The sequence below is a fragment of the Megalobrama amblycephala genome, linkage group LG23, assembly GCF_018812025.1.
Source record: "Megalobrama amblycephala isolate DHTTF-2021 linkage group LG23, ASM1881202v1, whole genome shotgun sequence".
Lineage (NCBI taxonomy): Eukaryota > Metazoa > Chordata > Actinopteri > Cypriniformes > Xenocyprididae > Megalobrama > Megalobrama amblycephala.
The window spans coordinates 11,763,362-11,791,192 of record NC_063066.1 but is presented as its reverse complement, the minus strand read 5'-3'; the positions used below and the strand labels follow the sequence as shown (position 1 = coordinate 11,791,192).

Sequence of the window (27,831 nt, the reverse complement as noted above, 5' to 3'; positions counted from 1 at the left end):
TCAGCTGAGCCATTGGGCCATTTATTGATGGATGATTCACAAGCACAGAAGATGTTTGTTTTTTTTATATACAGTTGCTTGTAATTTGGAATGCTTGTAATAGGAACATCATCAAAAGACAGTTCTTATGGCAGTGTTTTTCAGTACAAATGTCTCAGCATAATCTTAACAGCTGATCTGTAGGTCAAAAATTATATTATATATTTTAAATACAATATATTAATATCCATATATTCCATTTCCACATGCAAGATAATAATTTCTCTCTTGTTTGTGCATAAATTAAATATAGTCTGAAAATCAAACATGTTTCAAGCAATGCCTTAGCTCTTTCTAATAGAAAATTTTACTTTTGTTTAGCAATACTGTTTCTTCCCATAGTTTCGCTCTGCGCACCTGTTCCAATTGATGTCTAAGGTAAAAAACAAAAATTATATGGGCCGAGACGATACGAAGGAGGGAAAAGTTAGCTGAATGAAAGCAGGTTGAACTTTACACAATCACAAATACACAGACCAGTAAATGACATTAAAGAAAAGGAAGGAGAAAGGGAAGAGTGCACGGGCATATAGATCTATGCGCTTAGCTGCCGAGGGGATGACAGGTTTAGGAGGTGGCGGCTTCTTGTTGTTTTTGGCTTGCGATTTACCGAAAGCAGTGCCGACTTCAATGGGTTTGCCGTAGCAGTCAAAGTTTGAGAGTTCAAAGTCCCGTGGCAGAGAGCCGACGATGCTGAAGTCATTGGAGCGCAAATCTGACTTGGAGGTGCATACCTTTTTGCACCTTGTCTCTGTCACCTAAGAGAGATAAAGAGGGAGAGAGTGAGAAAAAGATGAATAAAGAGAAAACATGTCAGATCTCAGCAACATCTGGTATGATTTTTCTGTCCTCATTTCCATTCATTTCCTCAACCTCATGTTGTTCCAAACCTGCATGACTTACTTTCTTCAATGAAAAACAAAAGGTGTTATCTAGAAATATGTCCAAGCTGCTCTCTTCTATACAATGAAAGTGAATGGTGACCAACAAAGCTGTCGGGGCTAGAAACAAAATTCTTTCATTCGATTGTACCCTATGACGTCATTTTCCGTCGTTAAATTTTTTCCGCCATTTTGAATTTTCCAAAAAATCTACTTTTTCGAACTCCTCCTAGTCCGTTGCTCCGATTTTCACGACAATTGAACCAGATCATCTTCAGGCCATGCTGACAAAAAGTTATAGAATTCAAGTCAAACTTGGTCCATGTCAAGCATAGCCTGAGGTTTCATGCTGTGTTTCGTCGCGGCGCCACCTACTGGTCCAGAGATTGCTATTTTTGCTTATAACTTCTGAAAGGTTTGTCCAAAAATCATAAACGTGGTCTCGTTAGATTAAGGGTGTCATGCCAAGTCGAATGATATCCGATATCAAATATCAGCCTTTTTGGACGTCGGCCATTTTTAATTTTGTCGTAAAATGCTATATTTTACAAACGCATTGCCATATCGTTTACAAAACTCGATATGGGTCTTCGGCTCCATGCACTGAAGGCACTCAACAAGTTTCCTTGTCGTCAAAAGTTACAATGAAATTTACAAAAATGCTAATAACTTTTGACTATATTAACCTATTGTAATGAAACTTTGGGTCATGCTGAGAACATAGATACCAATTTTGCCATAGTTGGGCGAACTTCCTGTCCGCTATTTAGTTTTTCTATAAAAATCTACTTTTTCTAACTCCTCCTAGACTGTTATTCACCAAAATTGAATCGTATCATCTTCAGACCATGCCAACAAAAAGTCATGGAATTCAAGTCGATTCATCAAACCATTTTCGTATACCGCAGCAATGAAGTTGAGCCATGATGCAAAAACAACTCTTGAAGCTTTATCTCCGCAATGCTTTTTCACACTGACACCAAACTTTGTCACCTCACTCTGACCATACCACATCAATTTGGTCATAGCACCACCTATTGGTCAAAAGTGATAAATCATTATTATTGACTATTTTTATGATTTTTTGGTCATTTTGCTTAAATATGTCTGCAATTGGTCATTGTTGCAGTCAGTCTGATGCTCCCAGCTGTGCTTGCATGACTTGTTGTGCCTTCTTTGTGCTTGGCCCCTTAATTGCTGCATGCAGCTATACTTTTTACTATTATTATTCCAAGAATACCATACTATATTTCCAAGAAACATGTATTTATTTGTTTGTTTATGATCAGCAATCCTGAAATGTGTATACAGCTAAAAATGTCTAAAAATGAGTAAAATAAACAATTTGCAGTACATTAGAGTGCTCTTATTATGCTATTTTAATTCTAATTTTGTTTTGGAGGTCTCCTACAATAGATTTACATGGATATGAACAGTAACTATGGCGTTGATTTTTCCGCATCCGTATTAATTCTGTATCAATTCCAGCATGAGTCATCTTTTTGAATTGCATGCAAAGTGAAAAACAGTGCCTTTTTGACATGTCGACAACACAAACCAAGCTCTTCCAGGTCTCAGCTATAACTACACTGTAAAAAATGACCGTGATTTTAATAGTAAAAGACTGTAAAAATGCTGCGGTGAAAAACTGTCAAAATGGTTTACAGAAAGTTTCCGTACTATATACTGTGAATAACTGTAATAGATCTAACGGTACATTTGATGTAATTTTACGGTAAAATACCGGTAAATTCACAGTTTTTGGAAGTGAAAAATAACAATTCATTGTAAAATTTACAGTGAAAAACCGTAAATTGACATTCCCACAATTCCCTGCGTGACACTTCACATTTGATATATTTTTGTTGAAATAACTCTGTTTCTTCTTAGTTTTTCTCATTTTTTTTTTTCTAATCAGTTATGTACATTAGGGTTTTATGTTACATCTAATGTTGTTAAATTAATGTTTATTGCATTTTTTAAATTTCATGCATGTTACCACGATGGTGTTTAGTGTGTGTGTGTGAATGACACTGTGTGCACCTTCTATATGTTAGTGTTGTCCTTCTCAGCTTGTGGAAAATCTGCTTGTGATGAACTTTGATTCATCATGTGACTCTTATCACCACTGTGTTTGGTGACTGTCAGTGTATTATAAAGGTACAAAACGGATATTAGTACTTCATTAGGTTGGTAAATTAACATTATATCAGTTAATGAAATACGTTATTTTACCGTAAATTTTAACAGATTTTTTTTTTACGTTGCTACTGTATTTTTTACGGTAAAGTTCTGGCAACCACAGCTGCCGGTTTTTTACCGTAAATTTTACTGGGATTTTTTTTACAGTGTACAATGTTTGAGGGCGGGTCAAAGTTGACGTTGTCCACAGGCAGCCAATGGACCATAGGCTGGCATTATGCAAATTTGTTACATTGTTATGTAGGTATGTAACAGGATGTGAGATTGGAATTGCTGACAACTCATTTTGACAGTTCAGAATTGATCCTTTCTTTTAGGAGACAATAACTTTATTTGCCATGCACTTTGATCTTTAAAACTTTGCAGACCTTTTAAATTCACAAATAGCTATATTATACACTGCATGAAAGGTAATATTCGAAAAAGCTTAACGGGGCACTTTAAACACATTATAAAATGATTACAAAATTTAATATACAAATCATACTGGTGAGTTAATTGAAAGAGTAACTGATTTCGTTATTAGATTAGCGTTTTCCGAAGTGTGAATTAGGGTTATGTATGCAGTTTCGTGCTTGACTGAAGAAAGAAAATCACACTGGTTCGGAAAGACATGAGTGTTATTAATAACAGGACATTTTTGACAGAACTATCCCTTTAATTTCACACTTAGGTATTTTAATTTGTATGATTAGGAAATTAACAAATGATAGCTGGCAGGTGGATCATTTATGCATTATGATACTCATTCAGGCATCAGACATGGACAACTCAAACCAAATGATTAAATGTTTCCTTCAGAATTATGTCCCTCAAGTAGAGGCACATACACTCTCTATCTCTTTCTTTTAGCATTTTCCTTTCTCCTGACACTCTGAGCTGCTGGGAGAGGGGGATTTTGAGGACAGGCAATTATTTTGGGCTCTTCCTAAAGCCCTAACAGGGCCGAGGCAGTGTAGCATGGCCCTCCCACGCAGGAACAACAGGAAAGGAAAAGAAGCGGTGTGAAGAAACACCTACCTTGCATCAAAATAGAAGAGGACAAGACAAGCATTAAGAACTGATGTGACATTGCACTGTCTGTTTCTCTCTCTCTCTCTCTCTCTCTCTGACTAACAGAGCAGAGGGATGTCTGGATAAGTGATGTCTGATGGTCTAATGCCAACTTGTCTGTTGTATTTGTTCTGGATGTGTGGAAAGGGGCAGAAGCCATGCAGTGCTGGACCGCACTACTTCCCACTGGGCACACAACACTTAAATCCTCAAACAGCTTGATATATTTTCTAGTGCACAGATTTAGGGAACTGTCTGTCAAATACAGTATTGGAGCTTTCATATCCTTCTAATAAATATTGTCTGCTCAAAAGCTTTCAGCATGTCTGAACAGCCATTAAATGGCTGGAGAATCGGTGGCAGAAAACAAGCCTTGGGACGCTTCCAAACTGCTCTAATTCAAAGCAATGAATGAGGTTTTCTTGGAGGTCAGTAACTGTGCAAAGAGCATGTGGGTTAATTTCGGGTCAGATATTCTTCTGGTAGCTGTCGAAGGTCCAGTCTGGGAGTAAATGTGTGACAGTGGTTGCAAACACACTGCATCCTTAAGCCTCCCTCTGGGGCCAATTTAAAGCTTATAATAGACTTCAGTAAACCACATTATTCAGCCTATTTCTCCTGTCTGTCAGGCAACCCTTGCCTTCAAGCTCCTCTTCCAACTGTTGCTGTAAAGCTGTCTGTTGTCTGAAGAACATGAAGTACTGTGATTATCCCACCTACACTTTACACCTGACATTAGCAGTGCATGATTTTAGATTATATAACTACAGGGACAGCAATGCATCTGAACATAATAAAAACAGAATTTAAACAATGATCTCTTTAACAAGGTAAAATGACCCTTTTAAACATAACGTGTGTCCCCATGTGCTGCTTATTTTGTGTCTCTATATTGTATACTGTCATGGAATAAAACATACTTAGAATGAATACAGATGTGTCTGAAATATATCAAATAAAATAAAATAAATAATTAACAATAATAAATTGTTATAAGTAATATATTTAATTGAATATTAATATGTTTATATATTAATGTTAATATATAAATTACTGTTCAAAAGTTCTGGGTTTTTGAAAGCAGTCTCTCACCAAAACTGCATTTATTTGATCAAAAATACCGTAAAAAGTCATATTCTTGCAATTTCAAATAACTGTTTTGTATTTTAATATTTTTTAAAATGTCATTTATTCCTGAGATGGCAAAACTGAATTTTCAGCATCATTATGCCAGTCATCAGTGTCACATGATCCTTCAGAAATCATTCTAATATACTGATTTGGTGCTCAAGAAACATTTCTTAATATTATCAAAGTTGGAAATGTTCTGCTTAATATTTTTGTGGAAACTCTAATGCTGGATTATTTGATGAAAAGAAAGTTAAAAGCATTTATTTGAAACGTTAATCTTCTGTAACATTACATACTGTCACTTTTGTCCGATTTAAGGCGAAATATAGAAGTATGAATTCATTTAAACTTTTGAATAGTAGTGTATATTAAATATATAATTACATACATAATTATATACATGCTTTGTTAAAAATTGTTAAATATATACTGTATATACTGCGGCACCACATGATACAATTTTGGTATCAGATGGTAAAAATGCTACGGAAAAAAATTGTAAATAGGTTAACAGTAAGTTCCCGTACAGTAAAATGCTGTAAATTTCACAATTTTTATAAGTAAAAAATACAAAATCAATGTATAATTTACAGTCAAAATCTGTAAACTGATATTCCCACAATTCCCTGTTTGACACTCCCACATTTGAAAGTATTTTGTTTAAATAATCATGTTTCTTAATAGTTTTTGTTATCAGTTATGTACATTAGGGTTTTATGTTACATCTTCTGTTGTTTAATGAATGTTTATTGCATTATTGAAGTGTTGTGGGTTACCATGATGGTGTTTTGCGTTTGCGTGAATGACTCTGTGCACCTTCTATATATTAGTATATACTTCAGCTCATGGAAAAGCTACTTGTGATGAGCTCTGATTTTTCATGTGGCTTTTCTCTTTTACCATCTGCATTGAGTGGTTGTCATATGTTAAAGTTACAAAACAGATTTTAGTAGTAGTGTGCATTGTTGAATTTATTAGTTTACATTCAAATTTTCTTAAATTACAGTTTTATACTGTAAAATGTACAGTTTGTTCTGTAAATGTGTTTACAGTTTTTCTGTATTTTTTACAAAATTATTCTGGCAACCACAGCTGGCAAAATTATTTTGTAAAAACTACAGAATTTTTTTTACAGTGTACACTGTAAAAAATGACCGTGATTTTAACAGTAAAAGACTGTAAAAATGCTGCGGTGAAAAACTGTCAATTGGTTTACAGAAAGTTTCCGTACTATATACGGTGAATAACTGTAATAGATCTAACGGTACATTTAATGTAATTTTACGATAAAATACCGTTAAATTCACAGTTTTTGGAAGTGAAAAAAAAAACAATTAATTGTAAAATTTACAGTGAAAAACCATAAATTGACATTTCCACAATTCCCTTCGTGACACTTCACATTTGATATATTTTCGTTGAAATAACTCTGTTTCTTCTTAGTTTTTCTCATTTTTTTCTAATCAGTTATGTACATTAGGGTTTTATGTTACATCTAATGTTGTTAAATTAATGTTTATTGCATTTTTAAAATTTCATGCATCTTACCATGATGGTGTTTAGTGTGTGTGTGAATGACACTGTGTGAACCTTCTATATGTTAGTGTTGTCCTTCTCAGCTTGTGGAAAAGCTGCTTGTGATGAACTTTGATTCATCATGTGACTCTTATCACCACTGTGTTTGGTGACTGTCAGTGTATTACAAAGGCACAAAACAGATATTAGTACTTCATTAGGTTGGTAAATTAACATTATATCAGTTAATGAAATACGTCATTTTACCTTAAATTTAACAGTTTTTTTTTTACGTTGCTACTGTATTTTTTACGGTAAAGTTCTGGCAACCACAGCTGCTGTTTTTTTACCGTAAATTTTACTGGGAATTTTTTTTACAGTGTACTTTAAGAGTATGGTAGATTGCCATGTCCAAAAACTATGGTATTATCATAGTATTATCACAACCAGTAGTGCTTTTTATTATTATTATGAAATATAATTAGCAATTCAGCACATTTTGTTTAAATAGAGTTAGCAGGTTGTCTCTGACCTGTAGCGTACTGACGTGTATAGGGGTGCTTCCCATGCCATTGATAGTGTTCTTGGCAGGGGTCTTTCCCTCTGCCTTCTCTTTGCTTGCAATCTTTGCTCTCTCCGCCTCCAGCAGCTTAGGGCTGTTAAGCATCACCTGAACCACAGCATATTCGACCAGAGAGGCGAAGCCAAAGAGCAGGCAGGCAATCAGCCAGATGTCAATTGCCTTTACATAGGAGACTTTGGGCAGTTCAGAGGCCAGAGAAGTGCACTCAGAAGAGAGCGAGAGCACTGACAGTATCCCTGCAGACAAAGAGAGTGGTCATTAGATCAAATGATCTGAGGAGAGATGAGCTTACACAATGATCTGAAGTTGTTTCCCAAGACAACAGACTAGAACAGACAGCACGTCCTGATATTGCTGAGTTAGATGCGTTCCTGGGTCAACATATTTTGTTGATCCTGGAACAACATTCTAGTCTGAAAATTTAGTCTTAACCCTATTCCTACCCCTAAACCTAACCCTACCCATAAGTTATCCCAAAAATCAGAGGAAAATGATAGATGAATAACACTGATGTAGAAGCACCAATTCATGATTTTAAGACTAAACTTGACATAATCTGTAATCTTGTCCCTCAAATCTGATTGGTTGATTTGAACGTTGTTCCAGGATCAACAAAAATGTTGACCCAGGAACATGTTGAACTCAGCAAAGTTCAAAGCTTATGCAGAACAGACATGTATGACATAATACAACATAATATGAAACAACAAAGTGGTCATTAAAAGCTATCCTGACGTTCATTTCCTTCTCTGTTTATACATTACAGTTTAAAAGTCTGGTGTCGGTAAGATGTTTTAATGTTTTTTGAAAGAAGTCTCTTATGTTCACCAAGGCTGCATTATTTGATCAAAAATACAGTAATATTGTAAAAACAGTTGTGCTGCTTAATATTTTGTGGAAACCATGGTGCATATTCTTTAATAAATAGAAAGTTTAAAAGTACAGCATTTATTTGAAACATATATAATCAGTAACATTATATATGACTTTATTGTCATATTCAATCAACTTAATGCATCTTTGCTGAACAGAGAAAATCTGATCTTGAATGGTATACCTATAATAATACAATGCTTTTGTTTGCTTAGAGAATTTCATCTATTTTATTAAAGATGCATATATTTATTTTAAAATATTTTATGAGCAGGCTTATAAATGGAATCACACAGAAGCACATGCCTGTCCCCTATGTGTTTATTAAACATTTCAATTTTATATTATTTATTAATAATTTATAAATATTTTAATCTCACATCTTTTTCTCATATTTTATTCAAATTAAAATATGGTCCCTAAGTGGCCTTAACTACTATGTACCTTGTGTTTTGCAATTCAGTATGAACATGAATGTACATTGTACTTATTTTTTGATGTAAGTACATAGTAGATAAGGCCACTTAATATAAAGTGGGACCTAAAATATTAACTCTTTCCCTGCCAACTTATAAAAAAGTTGTCAGCCAGTACCATCATTTTGATAATTTTACCCAAAAAATTCAGAAGAGCAATAATAGCATATCCCCTAACATATGTCCGTGAAAACATGGATTGCCGGAAAATTCCGTCAATGGCGGGGAAAGAGTTAAAGGATTAGTCCACTTTTAAATACACTTTTCCTGATAAATTTACTCACCCCCATGTCATCCAAGATGTTCATGTCTTTCTTTCGTCAGTCGAAAAGAAATGAAGGTTTTTGAGGAAAACATTCCAGGATTTTTCTCCTTACAGTGGATTTTAATGGCTACCAACAGATTGAAGGTCAAAATTACAGTTTCAGTGCAGCTTCAAGGGCTTTAAACGATACCAGATGAGTAATAAGGGTCTTATCTAGCGAATTGATCGGTCATTTTCGAAAAAAATAACGCTTATGCTGAATGTTCTACGCCTTCCCTATTCTACTTACGGAACGAACGCGGCGCCAGTTTCGTTTTTTTCCGTAACTTGAATAGGGAAGGCGTAGGACATTCAGCATAAGCGTTATTTTTTTTCGAAAATGACCGATCAATTCGCTAGATAAGACCCTGTAAGGAGAAAAATCCTGGAATGTTTTCCTCAAAAACCTTCATTTCTTTTCGACTGACGAAAGAAAGACATGAACATCTTGGATGACATGGGGGTGAGTAAATTTATCAGGAAAAGTGTATCTAAATGTGGACTAATCCTTTAAATATTTAAATTCATTCTACAGATTTCCCCATAAAGTATCTCTAGAATCCATCTAGGCCTGTGTATAGTCAAAATGAATGCAAACACACACACACACATAGCCTACAAAACAAACACTCACAAACTGCATAAGATGACTGACCTGAAATGGTATGGGTTTGAGACCACGGACAGTGGCATTTTGAGATGAAACTTGATGTAATCACGTTATACTGTGACAAGGACAACAATGTGGACAGATGATGGTACTGGCATCACCAATGAAATCAGAGAAAAATCCAATTTTAACCAAATCGAGGCAGATGATTTGCAGACATTTTGTAATGTCCACCCATGAAACAGCCAGTGCACAAGGAATACGCGTTCCATAAAATCAGTGCATGCATTTATCGGCATTATCAGGCTATAATTGGAAAACACAAGAAATTGTCACATTTCACGGAATCTCGTGTAATCTTCGTCGCATCTCAGATAATCTTCTCTCACTGACCTCTGCGGTTCCAATTGTGAAACAAAGCCTGTGGGCTGCAGCTGAGGTGGAAGGAAATATCCTGGACATGCATTACACTTCCACGGAGATGCCTTTAGGTAAGCAATTGATGAAAAGAAGCTACAGTACTGTAGGGGATAAAAACAATCACCCTAAACCTCCTGTACTGAAATCAGTAAGATTCATTGGTGGATGTTATATTGGTGAAAATGGGGAATAAAAAATGTAAAAGATGGGGTTGGTTATGGGGGTACAGGACTCCACAGAGACATGAGATGAGGTGCTGATGCTTGTGGCAGGACTGATGATTGGAAAAAGTACCCAGAGGCACACGGGCAGCGCTGGCGTCAGGGTTGATCCAAAAGGAGAGCCAGGAGAGGACAACGATGAGCAGGGTAGGCGCATACACACCCATCATGTAGAAGCCCACCTGCCTCCTCAGAGTAAAAATCACCTCCACACACGTGTAGTAGCCTATCATACAACAGTTCAAAAGGTTGCTTTAAATGGACAAACGCGTACATTTATTGAGGAATCACATCGAATGTCCATCTCTTCAACTAGACCAGAGAGAGAGCTTATGCACACATTTAGTACCATTAATGGAAAGTGAAAAGCTTTTACCTGTCCCTGCGTAGTACTTGGTGCAGTTGCCATATTCAATGTCCTCTTGTTTAATATCGAATTGAGGCAGAGCAATCTCTTCCATCTGTACGGGGTCACCAGACTGCCACATGAACTGCAGGTCATCTGTGGTATAGCCGACTACACACACATACAAACATTCAAATAAAAAATAACTCTATAGCAATAATACCTGTTATACTAGCTTCATTCTTGAGTCCTTAAGTTATAGATTATTATTTAAACACAATTTCTAGCCAATTAAATATTAAATATATAATGACATTTTTAATTAAATATAGGCTGCACTGTACAAAATTATTTTGATTTGTTTATTTTTTTTAATAATTATTTTATGATTTGTTATCACAACATTGTTTCTTTTGTCAAATCAAATTAACGTGGTTCAGATAACATAATATTTTGAGTTTCTGTTGATTAAATCAATCACCTTCATTGTATTAACTATTTTTTTTAAATTTCAATGAACTTAACATTTTAAGGCAACCAGGTAACTTACTTTTTTAAGTTTAACCAACAATTCTTTTTTACAGTATAGACAGTTGTTCCTTATGCTTGAATTGTACTGTTTAACAGCACCTGAGTAAATCATTTTCATGGTTTTTTTGTTTTGTTGTTGTTTTGGTTTGTTTTTTTTTTTTTTTGTCAGTACAACATCAAATGCAATATATACTATAAATGCTTTACATTTTCCATGTCTTATATTCCTTCATATTTCCAAGTTTTTACATGACTGTGGGAACTCTGATAGTTTGTTATTATTATTTACTTTTATTATTTCTTCTAAATACTTCTAAATGAAGTTATTCATATTCACATACAGCTCTCAAGCTGCATTTTGCATCGTTGGGTGTCCATGGGGAAGAGAGTCAAGTCCAGAGGACAAGAGAGGGTAACAGACAACCTGAAAAGAGAGACAATAAATTTGAGACAATGAATCATGCAGCAGCTTGGTCAGTTTGAATCAGGGTTGCAATTTGGAATTACTTTTGTTTTGACTAACTGTATGTGGACACCTAAACATCATTCCCATTTGAACTTGTTAAAAGTTTAATTTCACAACCATGTACATTAATTAAGTATTAAAACAGGAAAAAAAGAACAGGCTAAAACGTTCACTTATATGAATATATTTTTTAAGATTTTTAAGATTTTTTGCTAAGATTATTTTATCACTAGATTACGGAAGAGGATTAGGGCCAAGCAATAATAAAAAATAAAAAAACATTATAAAACCAAATTTAACCTCGTTAAATTTCGAGAAAAAAATGGAGATAAAATGTTGAGAAAAAACTCATTAAATTTCGAGAAAAAAGTCGAAATAAAATGTTGAGAATAAAGTCAAATTTCGTTAAATTACGAATTTGTTCTCATAATTTAATGACTTTTTTCTCGTAATTTATCGACTTTTTTCTCATAATTTAACGAATTTGTTCTCATAATTTAACGACTTTTTTCTCATAATTTAATGACTTTATTCTCAACATTTTATCTCGACTTTTTTCTCGAAATTTAACGAGTTTTTTTCTCGTAATTTAATGAGTTTATTCTCAACATTTTATCTAGACTTTTTTTCTTGAAATTTAACGGGTTTTTTCTCGTAATATAACGACTTTATTCTCAACATTTTATCTCAACCTTTTTCTTGAAATTTAACAAGTTGTTTTTCTCGAAATTTAACAACTTTAATCTCGAGATGGTTTTATTTTTTTCTTATTGCTTGGCCCTAATCCTCTTCCGTACTAGACTGCATCACTTGAAAGTCAATCAAAATTGAACTGATTTCATAGATGCCACAGACATAAAATGTCTTTCCCAACAGTGGAATAAATTCTTCATGCAGTTCCCTTTTTTGTGCACAGCATGCACACCAAGGCATATTTATTTAAAATACCATTAACACATGAAAGCTTTTTGGTTTTCTCTCTTAATCTGACAAGCACAGTCTCAGATGCAGCAAAGAGCTGCTTTTTACACCGGCAAGGCCACACAGCACTTGACTGCAGCTGAAGCACTGTGCCAAGATATTTTTGTGAAGGCCTGGGAAAGGTTAGAGAGAATGAACATTTCCCTTCTATTATCATCTGTTTTTGTTTAAGATGTATCTTTATGGTGCGTTATACAAATTATCTGAGAGGAAGAGAGAAAGAGAGACAAGGGTTAAGATGTAAGATGGGGTCAGGTGGAAAAAGATAGGGGGACAAACAAAGATACAAAATAAAGATTCCCCTTGAAAATAAACTTACTCCTGGTTTCACAGACAAGGCTTAAAGGATTAGTCCACTTTTAAATACACTTTTCCTGATAAATTTACTCACTCCCATGTCATCCAAGATGTTCATGTCTTTCTTTCGTCAGTCGAAAAGAAATGAAGGTTTTTGAGGAAAACATTCCAGGATTATTCTCCTTACAGTGGATTTCAATGGATACCAACAGGTTGAAGGTCAAAATTACAGTTTCAGTACAGCTTCAAGGGCTTTAAACGATACCAGATGAGAAATAAGGGTCTTATCTAGCGAATCGATCGGTCATTTTCGAAAAAAATACTACCGTTTACGCTTTATAAACAAAATATCGCCTTGAACGTACTTTCCGCTTCTGCATTCTTCATGACGCTTACGCTGAATGTCCTACGCCTTCCCTATTCAAGTTACGGAAAAAAACGAAACTGGCGCCGCGTTCGTTCCGTAAGTAGAATAGGGAAGACCCTTATTACTCATCTGGTATCATTTAAAGCCCTTGAAGCTGCACTGAAACTGTAATTTTGACCTTCAATCTGTAGGTAGCCATTGAAATCCACTGTAAGGAGAAAAATCCTGGAATGTTTTCCTCAAAAACCTTCATTTCTTTTCGACTGACGAAAGAAAGACATGAACATCTTGGATGACATGGGGGTGAGTAAATTTATCAGGAAAAGTGTATTTAAAAGTGGACTAATCCTTTAAGCCTAGTCCCAGACTAAAATTCATGTTTGAGCTGTTTTAACTGAAAGAAACTTGCTCTGACATATCTTAAAATATGTACGTGCCATTTTTTTGTCTCAAGATGCACACCAGTAATGTTTTTTTCGAAGGCACATTTATAAAAGCTGCTTAAATATCCTAATTGAATGAAGGCCTAATCCTGACTTAATCTAAGCCCTGTTTCTGGAACCAGGCCATTGTGTCCAAAATATTATCCTGCTCCAAACAATATTTAGTTGCGAAAAATAAAATTGCTATGTATTAAGTAGCAAAAAGCTTTCTTTTTTTTTTGTCGGAAAGGTGACTGAAGCATATAAAAACATATTATTCTGGCATAAAGAAATATATATATATGAAATGGCATGTGTTTGGAATTTCATTATTTTATAAGTACTTGCTTTATATTCTGACATTGAAATTTCTGAAATAATTTTTAAGCTGACTTAAAATAAATAAATAAATAAATAAATCTTTGCACAAATGACCAATCAGTATGTTCCAAAATAAAAATATCACATATTTTTTCTCCAGTATACTGGACGCTTGGAATGAAGAGGTTGTGGGAGCAGAGGGATGAGGGCTATAAGGTGTGTCAGTTTCATTGAGAAAAAAAGATAAAAAAGACATAAGTATCTAATGTATATGTATGGAGGAAGTTGAAGGTCGATGGACGAGTTAAGGCAGAATTAGTTTCAGGGAGGTATAATATGAAATAAACACTCTTGTTTCTTTTTGAAAGACTCTCATTAAGACAGTAATCCCTTGCCACACACATACCCAGATACAGAGCAAGGCATCCTGGGCCAATGCCAAAAGTGAGAAAGGGCTCACGGAAGACCACCCAGCTCATGCTGTGATCCGGGTGGCATGGAAAAACACTATGGAAATACATTCGCCTCAGACATAACAGAACAAAACGTGATGCTCTTAAACACTCTTCCCATCCAGACTGAAATGGCTCTGTGCCAGTGTTTAGATTTTATCTTTACCCTAAACTGGACCATGTCCAATGCGCGGCTGGCACGGCGACCACAGTAACAACTCACATTTGTTTAAAGCATAAAGGCCTGTGGAATTGTTTTCCTTTATAAATAACTGATTGTTTAATTCTATCCGTTTATAAACCTTTACTAAATTAAAAAAAAAAAAAGAGAATAATAATTTCACAGCGCAAGGTTTGTATATCAAAGCACTCCATGGACAGATCTACAGCAAGTGTGTTCACTGACTGCTAGAAGACACTGAGAGCTTCATTCACTCAGCAGCACCTGTAGATAAAGCCCTGGAAAGATAATGACAAGAGGTGTCCACCACTGCTAAAGGACTGAACTTTCACATGGGATCAAATAGCAGGAGCTGTAATTTAGGTGTCAGTGGTGAGGTGAAATTCTAGGGTCAACAGATCTATCGAATCTCCAATTCTCAGATCACTTTAAGTCCCCTGAGGTTTATTAAAAGCATTAAGAAGGACTCAGAGGAGGGTTCAGTCACTATGTCATTCAAACATGTATTTTAGGTTACTTTGATTTTATATACTTTTTAAGACACTTATTTTACTTGTATCAGTACTTAAATTTGTATGGAAGCCTGTTTTAGTCTAAGAGGTAACAAGGTAATTTGGACTTGATTGTTAATTCATGTATCACAATTTATATCCCATAATGTGACTTTATATACATTTGAAAGTTTGGGGTTACTAAGTTTTAATATATTTTAATACATGTTTGTAATTTATTCCAGTGATGGAAAAGCTGAATTTTCAGCATCATTACTCCAGTCTTCAGTGTCACTTGATCCTTTACAAATCATTATGATATGCTGATTTGCTGCTCAAGAAACATTTAGATTTTTATCATCACAGTTGAAAACAATTATGTTGCTTAAAGGGTTAGTTCACTCAAAAATGAAATTTCTTTCATTAAGTACTCGCCCTCATGTCGTCCCAAATCCTTAAAGGGTTAGTTCACCCATAAATGAAAATTCTGTCATTTATTACTTACCCTTATGCTGTTCCACACATCTGTAAAACCTTCCTTAATCTTCGGAACACAAATTAAGATATTTTAGTTGAAATCCGATGGCTCCGTGAGGCCTCCATAGGGAGCAATGACACTTCCTCTCTCAAGATCCATAAAGGTACTAAAAACATATGTAAATCAGTTCATGTGAGTACAGTGGTTCAATATTAATATTATAAAGCGACGAGAATATTTTTGGTGCGCCCAAAAAATAAATAAATAACGACTTATTTAGTGATGGCCGATTTCAAAACACTGATTCAGGAAGATTCAGAGCACAAATGAATCAGTTTATCGAATCATGATTCAGATCGCATGTCAAACTGCCAACGGCTGAAATCACGTGACTTTGGTGCTCCGAACTGGAGATTCGACACACTGATTCTTAACGCTCCGAATCTTCCTGAAGCAGTTTTGAAATCGGCCATCACTAAATAAGTCGTTATTTTGGGTTTTTTTGGCGCTCCAAAAATATTCTCGTCGCTTTATAATATTAATATTGAACCACTGAACTCACATGAACTGATTTACATATGTTTTTAGTACCTTTATGGATCTTGAGAGACGAAGTGTCATTGCTCCCTATGGAGGCCTCACGGAGCCATCGGATTTCAACTAAAATATCTTAATTTGTGTTCCGAAGATTAACGAATGTCTTACGGGTGTGGAACGGCATGAGGGTAAGTAATAAATGACAGAATTTTCATTTTTGGGTGAACTAACCCTTTAAGACCTTCGTCCCAAATCCTTAAGACCTTCTTTGTCTTTTTATTAAAAGAAATATTTTGAATCAGCAAGAATGCATTAAATTGATCAAAAGTGATAGTAAAGACTTTCATACAAATTTAAATAAATGCTGTTCTTTTGAACTATACAATAGGACAGCGAGTTAGCTTTCAAATCATATATCTCCAAAGCCACACCTCCTCCAAAACACATGAACGCGCGCACACACACAGCTGCTCTCGGCAAAGCATCACAAGAGACGGCGTTAAATTACCTCATGTCTCAAAGCACATAACAATACAATAATAATGAACGTAAACAGCTCAGAGAGCTTGTACCTGACTGCTGCAGATTAATTTCAGTGTTGATACTGTTGACATGGGAACGCATAATTCCTGTTTGTTTGTGGTGCTCCGTGACTGACGTCTGTCTACATAAACCCTGCATAGCATGAAACGCTCTAATGATTTATGATGTCTGCGTGAACATACGTTGACAGGCAGGTAGGACATCGAATTATTTCATTCGGACCGAATATAATGATTGGATGAACATTTTATGGTCTTATGCCTTCCACAGATGATAGATATGATAAGATATGAGGAGACTTTCAACCAGTATAACAAAAAATGTTTCTGTAGAGAATCCCCTATTGCACCTTTAATCAAAGAATCTTCAAAGAAAAATGTATCACAGTTTCCACATAAATATTAAAGGGTTAGTTCCAAAAATGAAATTTCTGTCATTAATTACTCACCCTCATGTCGTCCCAAACCCATAAGATCGGCGGATCAGTATTGGCCGGTTCTTGTCACGTAAGCAGAACGATGCAGGAGCCGGCTAATACTGAGCCCACGTTTAGACATAAAAAGCACACACTGAAGCTCAGCAATGAAAATAGCGTAGCAGTATGACACGCGGCAGACAAATTTGTTGAATAAAATCATTTTTGTTTTGTTTTTGCACATAAAAATTATTCTCGTTGCTTCATACTATTAAGGTTGAACCACTGTAGTCACATTGCCGGTTTTAACAATGTCTTTAGTACCTTTCTGGACCTCAAAAGGTGCAATGTGTGGATCAGATACCCTCAGATTTCATCAAAAATATCTCCATTTGCGTTCCGAAGACAAACAAAGGTCTTCAGGATTTGGGACGACATGAGGGCAAGTACTTAATGAAAGAAATTTCATTTTTGAGTGAACTAACCCTTTAAGCAACATAATTGTTTTCAACTGATGATAAAAATCTAAATGTTTCTTGAGCAGCAAATTAGCATATCATAATGATTTGTAAAGGATCAAGTGACACTGAAGACTGGAGTAATGATGCTGAAAATTCAGCTTTTCCATCACTGGAATAAATTACAAACATGTATTAAAATATATTCAAATAGAAAGTGTAATAATATTTCATAAATATTACTATTTTTACTGTATTTTAATCAAATAAATGCAGCCTTCTTTCAAAAACATTACAAAATCTTACCAACCTCAAACTTTTGTGACTTCTTTTTTCACAGTGTGACATTGTATCTTATTTTTAAGTTTATCTCACATTTTTATATATTATTTCTTGGAAAAAGGCTTCCAAGAATTTATAAACCTGGCTGACGCATTAATTTCCAGCAAGGTAAAAAAAAAATTCCGAATGGTAAATTGTTCCAATTTAAAAGGCCCTGACATCTGATAAACTCTTTTGTTTGCTTTGTTTTGATTGCTTTGGTAAATAATGTAGGTGTTACCAGCATGTAGACCTCATTTGTCACCATCCACAAAGACAGAGGTTGGGTGTTTTGCAGGAAGAGAGCATTAAACTTCACCTCATGCTGATGAGTACATCTCCGTTTCTGAAGATAAAGAGCAGGATGTTCTCCTGAGTAACGTCATGAAAGTTAGCACTCTTTTCATTGGCAAAGAAAAGATCCGGTTTCCAGAGGCATTTGAACATCTTCGGGTCAACGGTGAGCGAGTCTGACTTGAAGTCCTGAGGAAGCCGGAGTCTGGGGTCGTTCCAGCGCTGTCTCAAGAAGATGTTGACACGATAGTCCTATAAAATACAGGCCAAAATATCTATTACAGTTTTCTGAAAACTGAATCAAACCTGAAAAATCAGCTATTTTGTGACACAGAAAACTAGATTCGGGTGGGTGGGTGGTAGGCTGACACCTGTCTTTGTGTTAGGTGACAGGAACTGTGAGAAGCCTTGAATTGGACTCAAAAACAGCACATTAGTCCTTAGGGTGACAGAGAAGCCCAGGTGTCTTAGGCATTGGCATGGCAACCAGCATTTCTCACGACCTCTGAGTGATGTTTTAAAAAAGCTTGTCTCTCAAGTATCTAGGCTCCAATAATGGCTGGTATTGAAGTCGTGCAGCTGCGGTGCTCAGAGCTGCTCCTATTTACATTTCCAAATATCACAAACATCAGAGGCGTGCCACGGGTGCAGCAATGAGGGCTCACGCTGTATGCGAGCACCTACACTGGGGAAAACACAGGGTTCGTTAAGTCAGATTGGCCCCAGCTTCCCTGTCGGCTTGCGTGAGCCCAAGGCTTTGAAGTGGCATTTTCTAGTGGAGCTTGTTTTGCTAGCGCTGATACTGTGAAGACAGATGACATGCCAAATAAAATGGCCACACTCCAGCTGCACTACTGAGTCAAGTGAATTTGGTTCCTAAGTGTGGGTGTGTTGTCCCTGTGTGTATGATTCACATCTTGGTATGTCCTGTTTTTCGTTCAGTGTTCTGACCAGAAACATTCAGGATGTATTACACACAACTTTGAATGGCATTGTGTCATATTTACAAATGTTGTTTTGTTGGACTTAATAAAGTGCTAAATAAGCTGTGGTAGGCAAAGTGGCCTGCTTCTTACTAGTCAGGTCTCTGGAGAGGTTATGAATAGCCTTTTTGTATTTCTGTCTTATGCCACCTGTGCATATTAAGGTTAACCATGGCAGAATGATGCAACAACAAAGTGGGACCTCATTTCCAATGCCCTGTGTCACGCAATGCTCCTGTAGAACTGACTGCAAGCTATATTCAACCTATGACACCATGCAGTGTTGGGCAGAAAAAACAACCCTCTGATGTCTTTCCAGGGGAAATATTTTCACTAGAGGTGATCTGAGACACTCTGGCATGATGGGTTGTTTATGGGTGTCACTGCTCATAAGGAGCCAGACGTAAGATTGTGGGGTCTGGAGCTGATTTTTTTTTCCCCTGGTAGAGTAAGTAAACACGGTAAGCCCAAAATAAAGCACACAGTCATGAATCCAGTCATTTGTCTGGTAGGAGTTGCCTCTGACAATCTGACATTTTTAAAACTGGACTTTTTTTATTTATATTGTTTTTGTTGTACAAAGTGTTTGAGTCATATCTGTGTTCGTTTGATGTTTTCATTGATTTCAACGTAAATTACATTTAAAAAAATCTAAAAAACTAAAAAAAATTGAAATTAAGAAAAGAAAACAGCAGAATAAAATATATGACTCAATATGGTCAAAAGTTTTGGTGAACTGGAATACTTCAAAAGGTTGGCTGCGTCTGAAATCACATACGTCCCTACTATATAATAGGCAGAAAACAGTTTGTGACAAAAGAAGTATGTCGGAATTCACAGTACTCATAAAAGGCAAAAAGCATCCAGATGACCTTCTGGCAATATTCTTAAGTGTGCATTCAATGGACACTTTACTATGATGGGATAGTAAAGTGCCCATCGATGCACACTTCAGAATCTCGCCAGAAGGTCATCTGGCCACAGGAGAGGATTTGTGAGTGGCAGTGATGCAACCAAAGTCCCTTTCAAGGACGTGACGCAACTGACGCTGGTATATCACGCGTTAAAGGCAACATGGAAAATGTAGTATGTCCAGATTACATTCATACTATATAGAACACACTCTTTTAGCGCCCATTAAGTAATTACTTTTTCTAAATAAGTACCTGCTCTAGAGAGTATGCGATTTCGGACGCAGCCGTTGTGTCACCAAAAATTGTGAATAATTTATATGACAAATTTATGGAAGCTTGTTTCCGCCACTGAATAAAAAATAAAAAAGGTATAATTGCGTCTTTTTATCTCGCAATTCTGAATATAAAAATTGCGTGATGTAAAAAATCGTAATTGCGAGTTTATATCACACAATTCTGACTTTTTTTCTCACAATTGTGAGTAAAAAATAAAAAAGGTAATTGCAACTATTTATTCTGCACATTCCCAAATTTCTATATATCGTAATTATTGTTAATATGTAATTAATTATTTCCAGGAGCTCATTGCTTCTACCTTCAATTAAACTGCTAACAGTGATTGCAAATTAAATTGCCTAAATTATTACTTTGTTAGCTAACTGCATGATTATATGTACATTTCTGAAACTACATATTGAATTGAACAATTCAGACTTTTTTTCAGAAGTCAGAATTCCGAGATAAAATATTGCAATTACCTTTTTTATTTTTTATTTAGTGGCGGAAACAAGCTTCCATTCACTCTAAAAAATGCTGGGTTGTTTCAACCCAAATTTGGGTCAGATATGGACAAACCCAACCGTTGGGTTAAAAATTTTATTTAAAAATTTAACCTAGTGGCTGGGATTGTCCATATTTGACCCAAATTTGTGTTGAAACAACCCAGCATTTTTTAGAGTGTTCAAATGCCACTTTTTAACTGATTTTTGTCAAACTTCTTTAGATGAACATATCAATATTCAGGCCATATTTTTGTTGTACAGTAAGTTCACAAAGAAATTGACTGATAGGAAAGGACTGACCATGATTTTGCTATTGCATTACAGTGTAAATATTTCTGTTTTAAAAAGGCAAATGTTGAGAAAATATAAATAATTTTATAGAATACTGTTAAAAAGATCAATAAGATTTTTTACATAATTTTATTTACCAAGGATGCGTTACCCTGTTGAAGAAAACCCAGCATATGCTGGTTAGGTATGTTTTGAAGCATGGCAGCTGGTTTGAGCTGGTTCATGTTGGTTCTTAGTTGGTCATACGTTTAAGCTGGTCCTTAGTTGGTCCTAAGCTAGTCATGAGCTGGTTTAAGTGCCAGTCCTAAGCTAGCAACTAGCTGCAGCTCAGGACCAGCTTATAACCAGCTCAGGACCAACTAAGGACCAGCATAAACCAGCTCAAACCAGCTGCCATGCTTCAAAACATACCTAACCAGCATATGCTGTTTTTTTCAACAAGGTAAATAGATTTTTTTTAAAAAGTGATAGTAAAGACTTTCATTTCTATTTTAAAAATAGAAAAATAGAATGTGTGGATGTGTGTGAAAGTCATACCATAGTGGTCTCTTGGATGGACCCAAAGCTGTTGATGAAAATGTTCACACGATCTTCAACAGGAATACCTAAAAACAAAACAAAGTGCACATCTCAGCATATCAATTACATCTATCAAACAAGACGCTCCAAAAGTCATTGTAACATTTTTAGCAGTGCACTTTCTCACAGACTATTATGGGTAACATTAACTATTTGGTTTATACCATGAAACATATGTTTGCACTTTATATATACTACATGGAAAGCATGGCATTATAGGAAAATGCTCCAACTACTCCACTGCTATTCCTATTCCCAAGATTATTATGTTGACTTTAATGACTGCCAGGAGCTTTCATCTTGCTCAGATATGAAGAGCAGCTGGCTGGCCATAGAGACTAATAACACTGAATCATACAGTGAGCTCTTAACACTCAGACCACATCAAGGCCCACGTTTACACTGAATGCCAGAGAGCAGGAGGTTCTCACTCTTTACAACTTGCTTCATTATATCTGGAACTGCTGCCAACAGTAGCATAACCTAGAATTACGTATCTGCCACAATGTATATACATGCAGTAAAACATGATTTGTAATTTAATAATTGTACATAAATATAAATTTATTTACAGGAGGGCATGCAAAAGTGCAAAACTATCAAGTGAACAAGAAAAGGAAAAATATCAGTAAACAGTACCAACAGAAGAATATATTTATACTACCAAAGGAAAAACTCTAGCCTTGTCTAAAAACTGGAAGATATTTGAAGTTAGAGGGTTGTGATTCTTGTGTTGTTTAAATACAGTTTAAAGAGAGATTTTTAAGTCTGAAAGTCATTTGGATGCTAGAGTGTTCTGTGTGGTTGCTAGGGGATTCTGGGTTGTTTCTAGACTGTTGCTGAGGTGATCAGTACATTGGTTGGCGGTCTTTAGGACGTTTTGAGTGGTTGCTAGGCAGTTGTTATGGGGTTCTCGATGGTCGATAGGTAGTTGCTAGGGCATACTGAATGGTTGCTAGGCAGTTGGGTGGCTTCTAGGGTGTTGCTATTTAGACGTGACAATATCTTGTTAATAATTATTGTTAGGCTGTTGTTAGGCTTTTTTGATGGCTAGGTGGTTGCCAGGGGATTCTGGGCTATTGCTAGACTGATCCTGAGATGTTTTGGGTTATTGGTAAAGAGTTCCTAGGAGGGTGCTCTGAGTGAGTTACTAGGGGGATCTAGGTAATTGTTTGATTGCTCTAGGTGGTTGCTAGACAGTTGCAGAGGTGTTCTGATTGTTTCATGGTGGCTGCTTTCTAGGGTGTTCAGAGTGGTTGCTAGGTAACTGGTAAGTGGTTTCTAGTTGGCTGAAGCAATCTAGGTGATTGCTATAGGGTTTCTAGGTGGCTGCTAGGGGGTTATGAGTGGTTGCTAGTGTGTTTTGGGAGGTTTCTGGGGAGTTGCTACATAGACAGATAGTTGCGATAGACAAGATAACGTCTTGTTAATAATTATGTATATTTATTAGGTACACCTTGCTAGTACCAGGTTGGACCACCTTTTGCCTTCAGAACTGCCTTAACTCTTCGTGGCATAGACTCAACGAGGTGCTGGAAACATTCCTCAGAGATTTTGGTCCGTATTGGCATGTTAGCCTCACAGAGTTGCTGCAGATTTGTTGGCTACACATCCATAATGTGAATCTCCCATTCCACCACATCCCAAAGGTGCTCTATTGGATTGAGTTTTGGTGACTGTGGAGGCCATTTGAGTATAGTGAACTCATTGTCATTTTCAAGAAACCAGCTTGAAATGATTTGAGCTTTGTGACACGGTGCGTTATCCTGCTGGAAGTAGCCATCAGAAGAAGGGTACATGTGGTCATGAAGGGATGGACATGGTCAGCAACAATACTGAAGTAGGCTGTGGCATTTAAACAATGCTCAACTGGTACTAAGGTACCTAAGTGTGCCAAGAAAAAAATCCCCCACACCATTACACCACCAGCAGCCTGAAACTTTGATGCAAGGCAGGATGGATCCATGCTTTCAAGTTGTTTACGCCAAATTCTGACCCTACCATCTGAATAATGCAGCAGAAATTGAGACTCAGCAGACCAGGAAACTTTTTTCCAATCTTCTGTTGTGCAGTTTTGGTGAGCTGGTTTGTATTGTGCAAATTATAGCCTCAGTTTGCTATAATCCCAGTAGATCAGCAAATATTCAGACTAGCCCGTCTGCCACCAACAACCATGCCACGTTCAAAGTCACCTTTCTTCCCCGTTCTGATGCTCAGTTTGAACTTCAGCAGATCAATTTGATTATGTCTACCTGCCTAAATGCATTGAGTTGCCACCATGTGATTGGCTGATTAGATATTTGCGTTAACAAACATACAAACAGGTTTAACTAATAAAGTTACCGATGAGAGCATAGTATATCATGGCACTGCAAGGGTAGGTGAAGACCTTTCTGACCTTTGAAGTTGGGTCGGATTCTTGGGTCATAGGTGACCAAAAGTCTATTAAGGATGTTGCTGGTGGTGTTTGCTGGAACCCGTGCCAGGTCCTCTGGTGACAGCTGCCTGAAGGGACCAAAGACAAGAAGTGTTAGGGTGCAGTCATTAACAGCAACAACAAACGTATATTAAGTCATGCTCATGTTAAAAAATTCAGTCATCTGTTTTTGTGAAGGACAGCATTTCCAAATCAAAGTCATTATGCATGGTTACATACAACTATTATGACTCTGATGTGAGTTATTTCATTTGCCACAGTATGAAGTACACATACAACATTAGAGCAAATAGTTCCCTGTTGAATAGTCAGAAAGATAACATAATGAATAGCACAATACAGAAGCGAAGTTTAATGAAAAAAAGGGCCACCAAATGCTGAATACAAATACACTTACGAAGGACAGTAAACCTGTTTTCCTTTCTTCTTTCCTTTTTTAGTAGATTTTTCTTTGGTGAATCCTCCTTCCATCCAGAGACAGATGATAAGCAACAAGAAAATCACCTTTAGAGCCTTCATGTTACAGCAACTCAACTTAGCCTGGAAGAGAAACAACAGATATACATTAAGTGCAAATAATGTAGTAACCAAATCACAAGTACATACAGTATACTGATATTATTTTTAAACTGCATACTGTATCATGGTCAGTAGGCATTGTCGAGAACAACGCATTTGCACATTATATCACTATTTTACAGTTTAAAAATATTCTGATATTGTTGTCTTCATTCAAAGCCATTTTATAAGCAGAGCACTAATATTCCAAGACTATCAATGGATAACAGTGTCCTCTCTCAGAGGACACACAGGCTGTCTTAGAGACTGATGGCCTGTTGGCTCAGGAAATGTGGTTCTGTTGTATCCGTGACCGCTTTAAAAATGGTTATGGGTGTCTGTCACTGTGGGTGGTCTGACAATGTGTTTCTACGGTGTTTCCACAAATTATATAGGACAATTAATGAATTTATTATCAAAACTAATAATTTTGCGCAATGTAAACAGTGCTTTACTGATACATAACCGTTCTTGGTACTCGCATGCACATCATAAGAAAATTACCAGGATTAGTAAATTTAAAATGTACTTTCGGAAATAACTTTGCGAAGACGCAGTTATCATGTCTAGCAGTAAGGCCTACATGTCAGTAGTTTGAAATATGCCAAACACTGATCTAATCGACAATGTACACATGTACAGTCCTGCTGTACAACACAACCATCAATGATGTCCAAAATGTAGAGGAGAGGAAGCAACTGGAAAAATCAGCATGAGGAATTCCCCTCTGAGGAACGCTGCCAGAAAACTCCCCTGTCTAGACTCTTCCACCCTCCACCTCTAGAGGCCTGATTCTACGCCAATGCATTGATCATCATCTTAAATGAAACAGGCCAGTGTTCATGCACACTCCTCCAATCTCTCACTCATTCCATCACTATTATTATCACCAGATGCTTGTGTTTCTCTTTCACATTTCTCCAGATCTCTCAATCTCTTTCTCGCTCTCATTCCCTTTCTTTTCCCTGATTCAGCGGTCATGGTAATTTGAGTTTAATGTTCCTCCTTGGAAAGACACACACAAACACTGACCGCAGGTCTACATATAGAAATTCAAGTAGTGGATTGTAATGTTTTATATGGAAGACAATTTAAGGGAAAGAGAGGCATGGTTTTGCTTTATTTCCACAACAGACTAAATCTAAGTAAACTTGACCCTTATTCAATTGAAACACCTTTCATTTTTTTGGCCGTGTACCCTTATTAAGTCTTACTGCTTCATTCACAGCTAAAAGATTTCACTCTGTTCCACTTATGTAATGCTCATTTTTCATATCATAATCTGTATAGTAACCTAAGGAAAAGCAGATAACATCTAGAAATTATGTATTAGAGGTAACTGATGTGAAAAATATATAATTATGTTTAATACATTAATTTATGCCTGCTGTACCTCACACATAATATGATGACAGAATCAGAACAAGTAACCAACTGCTGATCATTGTTATGAAGGTTCCATATTACTATATAAATATAAATATTTATGTAAATACAAATGTTTTTGTGGTATAGAGTCAATAATTTATTTTTTATAAAACTGAATAAAATATAAATGTATTTTATAATAACATTTATTTAATAATACAATAGTAATATAATAGTAAATAATAAAAATATAGTAAAAAAAAACAATTATATGCATATTAAATACAATTACAAAAAAACAGATATAGAAATACAATTGCCCTCTTAAATAAACACACAAACACACACACACTCATTCATTATACATGTTAAGCTTAACCTAACAAGGTTATAATTTTTCTGTAATAAAATAAAATCATAAAGGCCCACATTACATAATTTTAGGCTGACAGATGACATCCATATTGGCAAACCCCACCACTTTAATCTCACACTGTGCTTATATTTTATGTTAATGCAAATATGTAAAGGTATAACAACGACCTGTGGATGCTTTGAGCATCAAGTTGAAGAAGTTACATTCAGGCGTGATAGAAAATAAAGCAGGTTACGGCAGCATATGGAGAGGGAAAACATAGCAACAGCATCCACCATGACGACGAGGGGGTTGGGATGATGATGATGATGATGATGAGGGGAAATACAACACAGAATGACAGCAAATACGCGCGTCGCACCTCCTCCCCATTCATCATACACATTTAAAACGCCCGAACGCGCTTTCTTTAAAATATTACGTGTGGTTTCACTCACCATTTCAATGTAGCAACGGTTGTTGTTCCACAGATTCGGTCCAGTAGCGCTGACAGTGCAATATGTCGTTAAAGAGCCTTCATGACCAGTCGCCGTCTATATCGCATTCTGCCAGTTCCCTCGGTCAGCGCGAATCGTCGTTCCTTGCGACGGCGTTGCCCGCCTGTTTTTCTTATTTTTTTCAATTTTAATAACCTTAACAGAATCTTTATTCTCGCTGTACTATTGCATTGGTATGGGGTTGCCAAGATGGAGCCTTGTGTGTGCACCTGTCATGCAACATGCGCAGTAGCACGCTGTACAAGGACAGAATGAATCACACATGCAGCTTCCACAGCATCACTGGAGTATAATGCAAGGCCATCACACTTGCTCTGCCATTTCAGTACAAGTCTACCCTTGAAAATTGATTACCACACACAGTATTCTGTAATGTGCATGTGCTTGAAATTGTGCTTCTGTAAAAGAAAAAAGAGAAGGACAGAAAGAATGCATGCAAAGGATGAAAAAAGTAAAGAAGGAATGCAAGACAGAAAAGACGAATGCAATAAATGCAAAAAAACGAATTCATGTATATTTGTGTATGTGTAAATAATTTAAAGCTTAATACTGTATGCTATACATGTTCCTAGCTGAATGAATGGTGCCTTTTTAAGCTTGAACCTGAGTACTAAAGTAAAACACAATCGTGCCAGCCAACAGGTACAAGGTGTGGATGTCTGTATTTTTAAGCTCATCGAGACATATGTTAGAGGTTGTAGGAACCGGCTGCCCTGGGTGGAATGTAGCCATCAGGCCCAATATGAGGCCAAACACACTCTCATTCTCTCTGAATGAAGTCAAACACTCTATTACTTCCACAAAAGAAAACACAAACATTAAGATGTGAACCAAAAG

The 27,831-nt window shown here is 36.2% G+C and overlaps 1 protein-coding gene across 3 annotated transcripts; it reads right to left on the bottom strand.

The window, feature by feature from the left end:
* Positions 1-27,343, bottom strand: glrbb (glycine receptor, beta b). 3 transcript variants are annotated; one of them, XM_048176704.1, is made up of 10 exons: positions 26,935-27,331; positions 24,593-24,735; positions 24,157-24,263; positions 21,717-21,784; positions 18,235-18,461; positions 11,527-11,609; positions 10,685-10,825; positions 10,382-10,534; positions 7,354-7,640; positions 1-797 (listed from the first exon to the last, which is right to left on the bottom strand). In XM_048176704.1, the coding sequence occupies exons 1-10, from the start codon at positions 26,935-26,937 to the stop codon at positions 501-503; spliced, it is 1,509 nt and encodes a 502-aa protein (XP_048032661.1). In that variant the 5' UTR covers positions 26,938-27,331; the 3' UTR covers positions 1-500. The 3 variants fall into 3 exon arrangements, 1 of the variants encoding a protein (XP_048032661.1); XR_007182757.1 differs by lacking the exon at positions 1-797 and adding an exon at positions 9,713-9,973 and having other exon boundaries at positions 7,508-7,640; positions 10,061-10,534; positions 26,935-27,343; XR_007182756.1 differs by lacking the exon at positions 1-797 and having other exon boundaries at positions 7,508-7,640; positions 9,713-10,534; positions 26,935-27,343.
* Positions 27,344-27,831: the final 488 nt, after the last annotated feature.

Bases quoted from the DNA above. Each gene is read 5' to 3' on its own strand.
- glrbb (XM_048176704.1), bottom strand. The intron at 11,610-18,234 runs GTGAAGTTTAAT...CTCTCTTTTCAG, and splicing joins GATGTACTCATCAGCATGAG to GTTGTCTGTTACCCTCTCTT. The intron at 7,641-10,381 runs GTACTTTTTCCA...CTTTGTCTGCAG, and splicing joins CGCTGCCCGTGTGCCTCTGG to GGATACTGTCAGTGCTCTCG.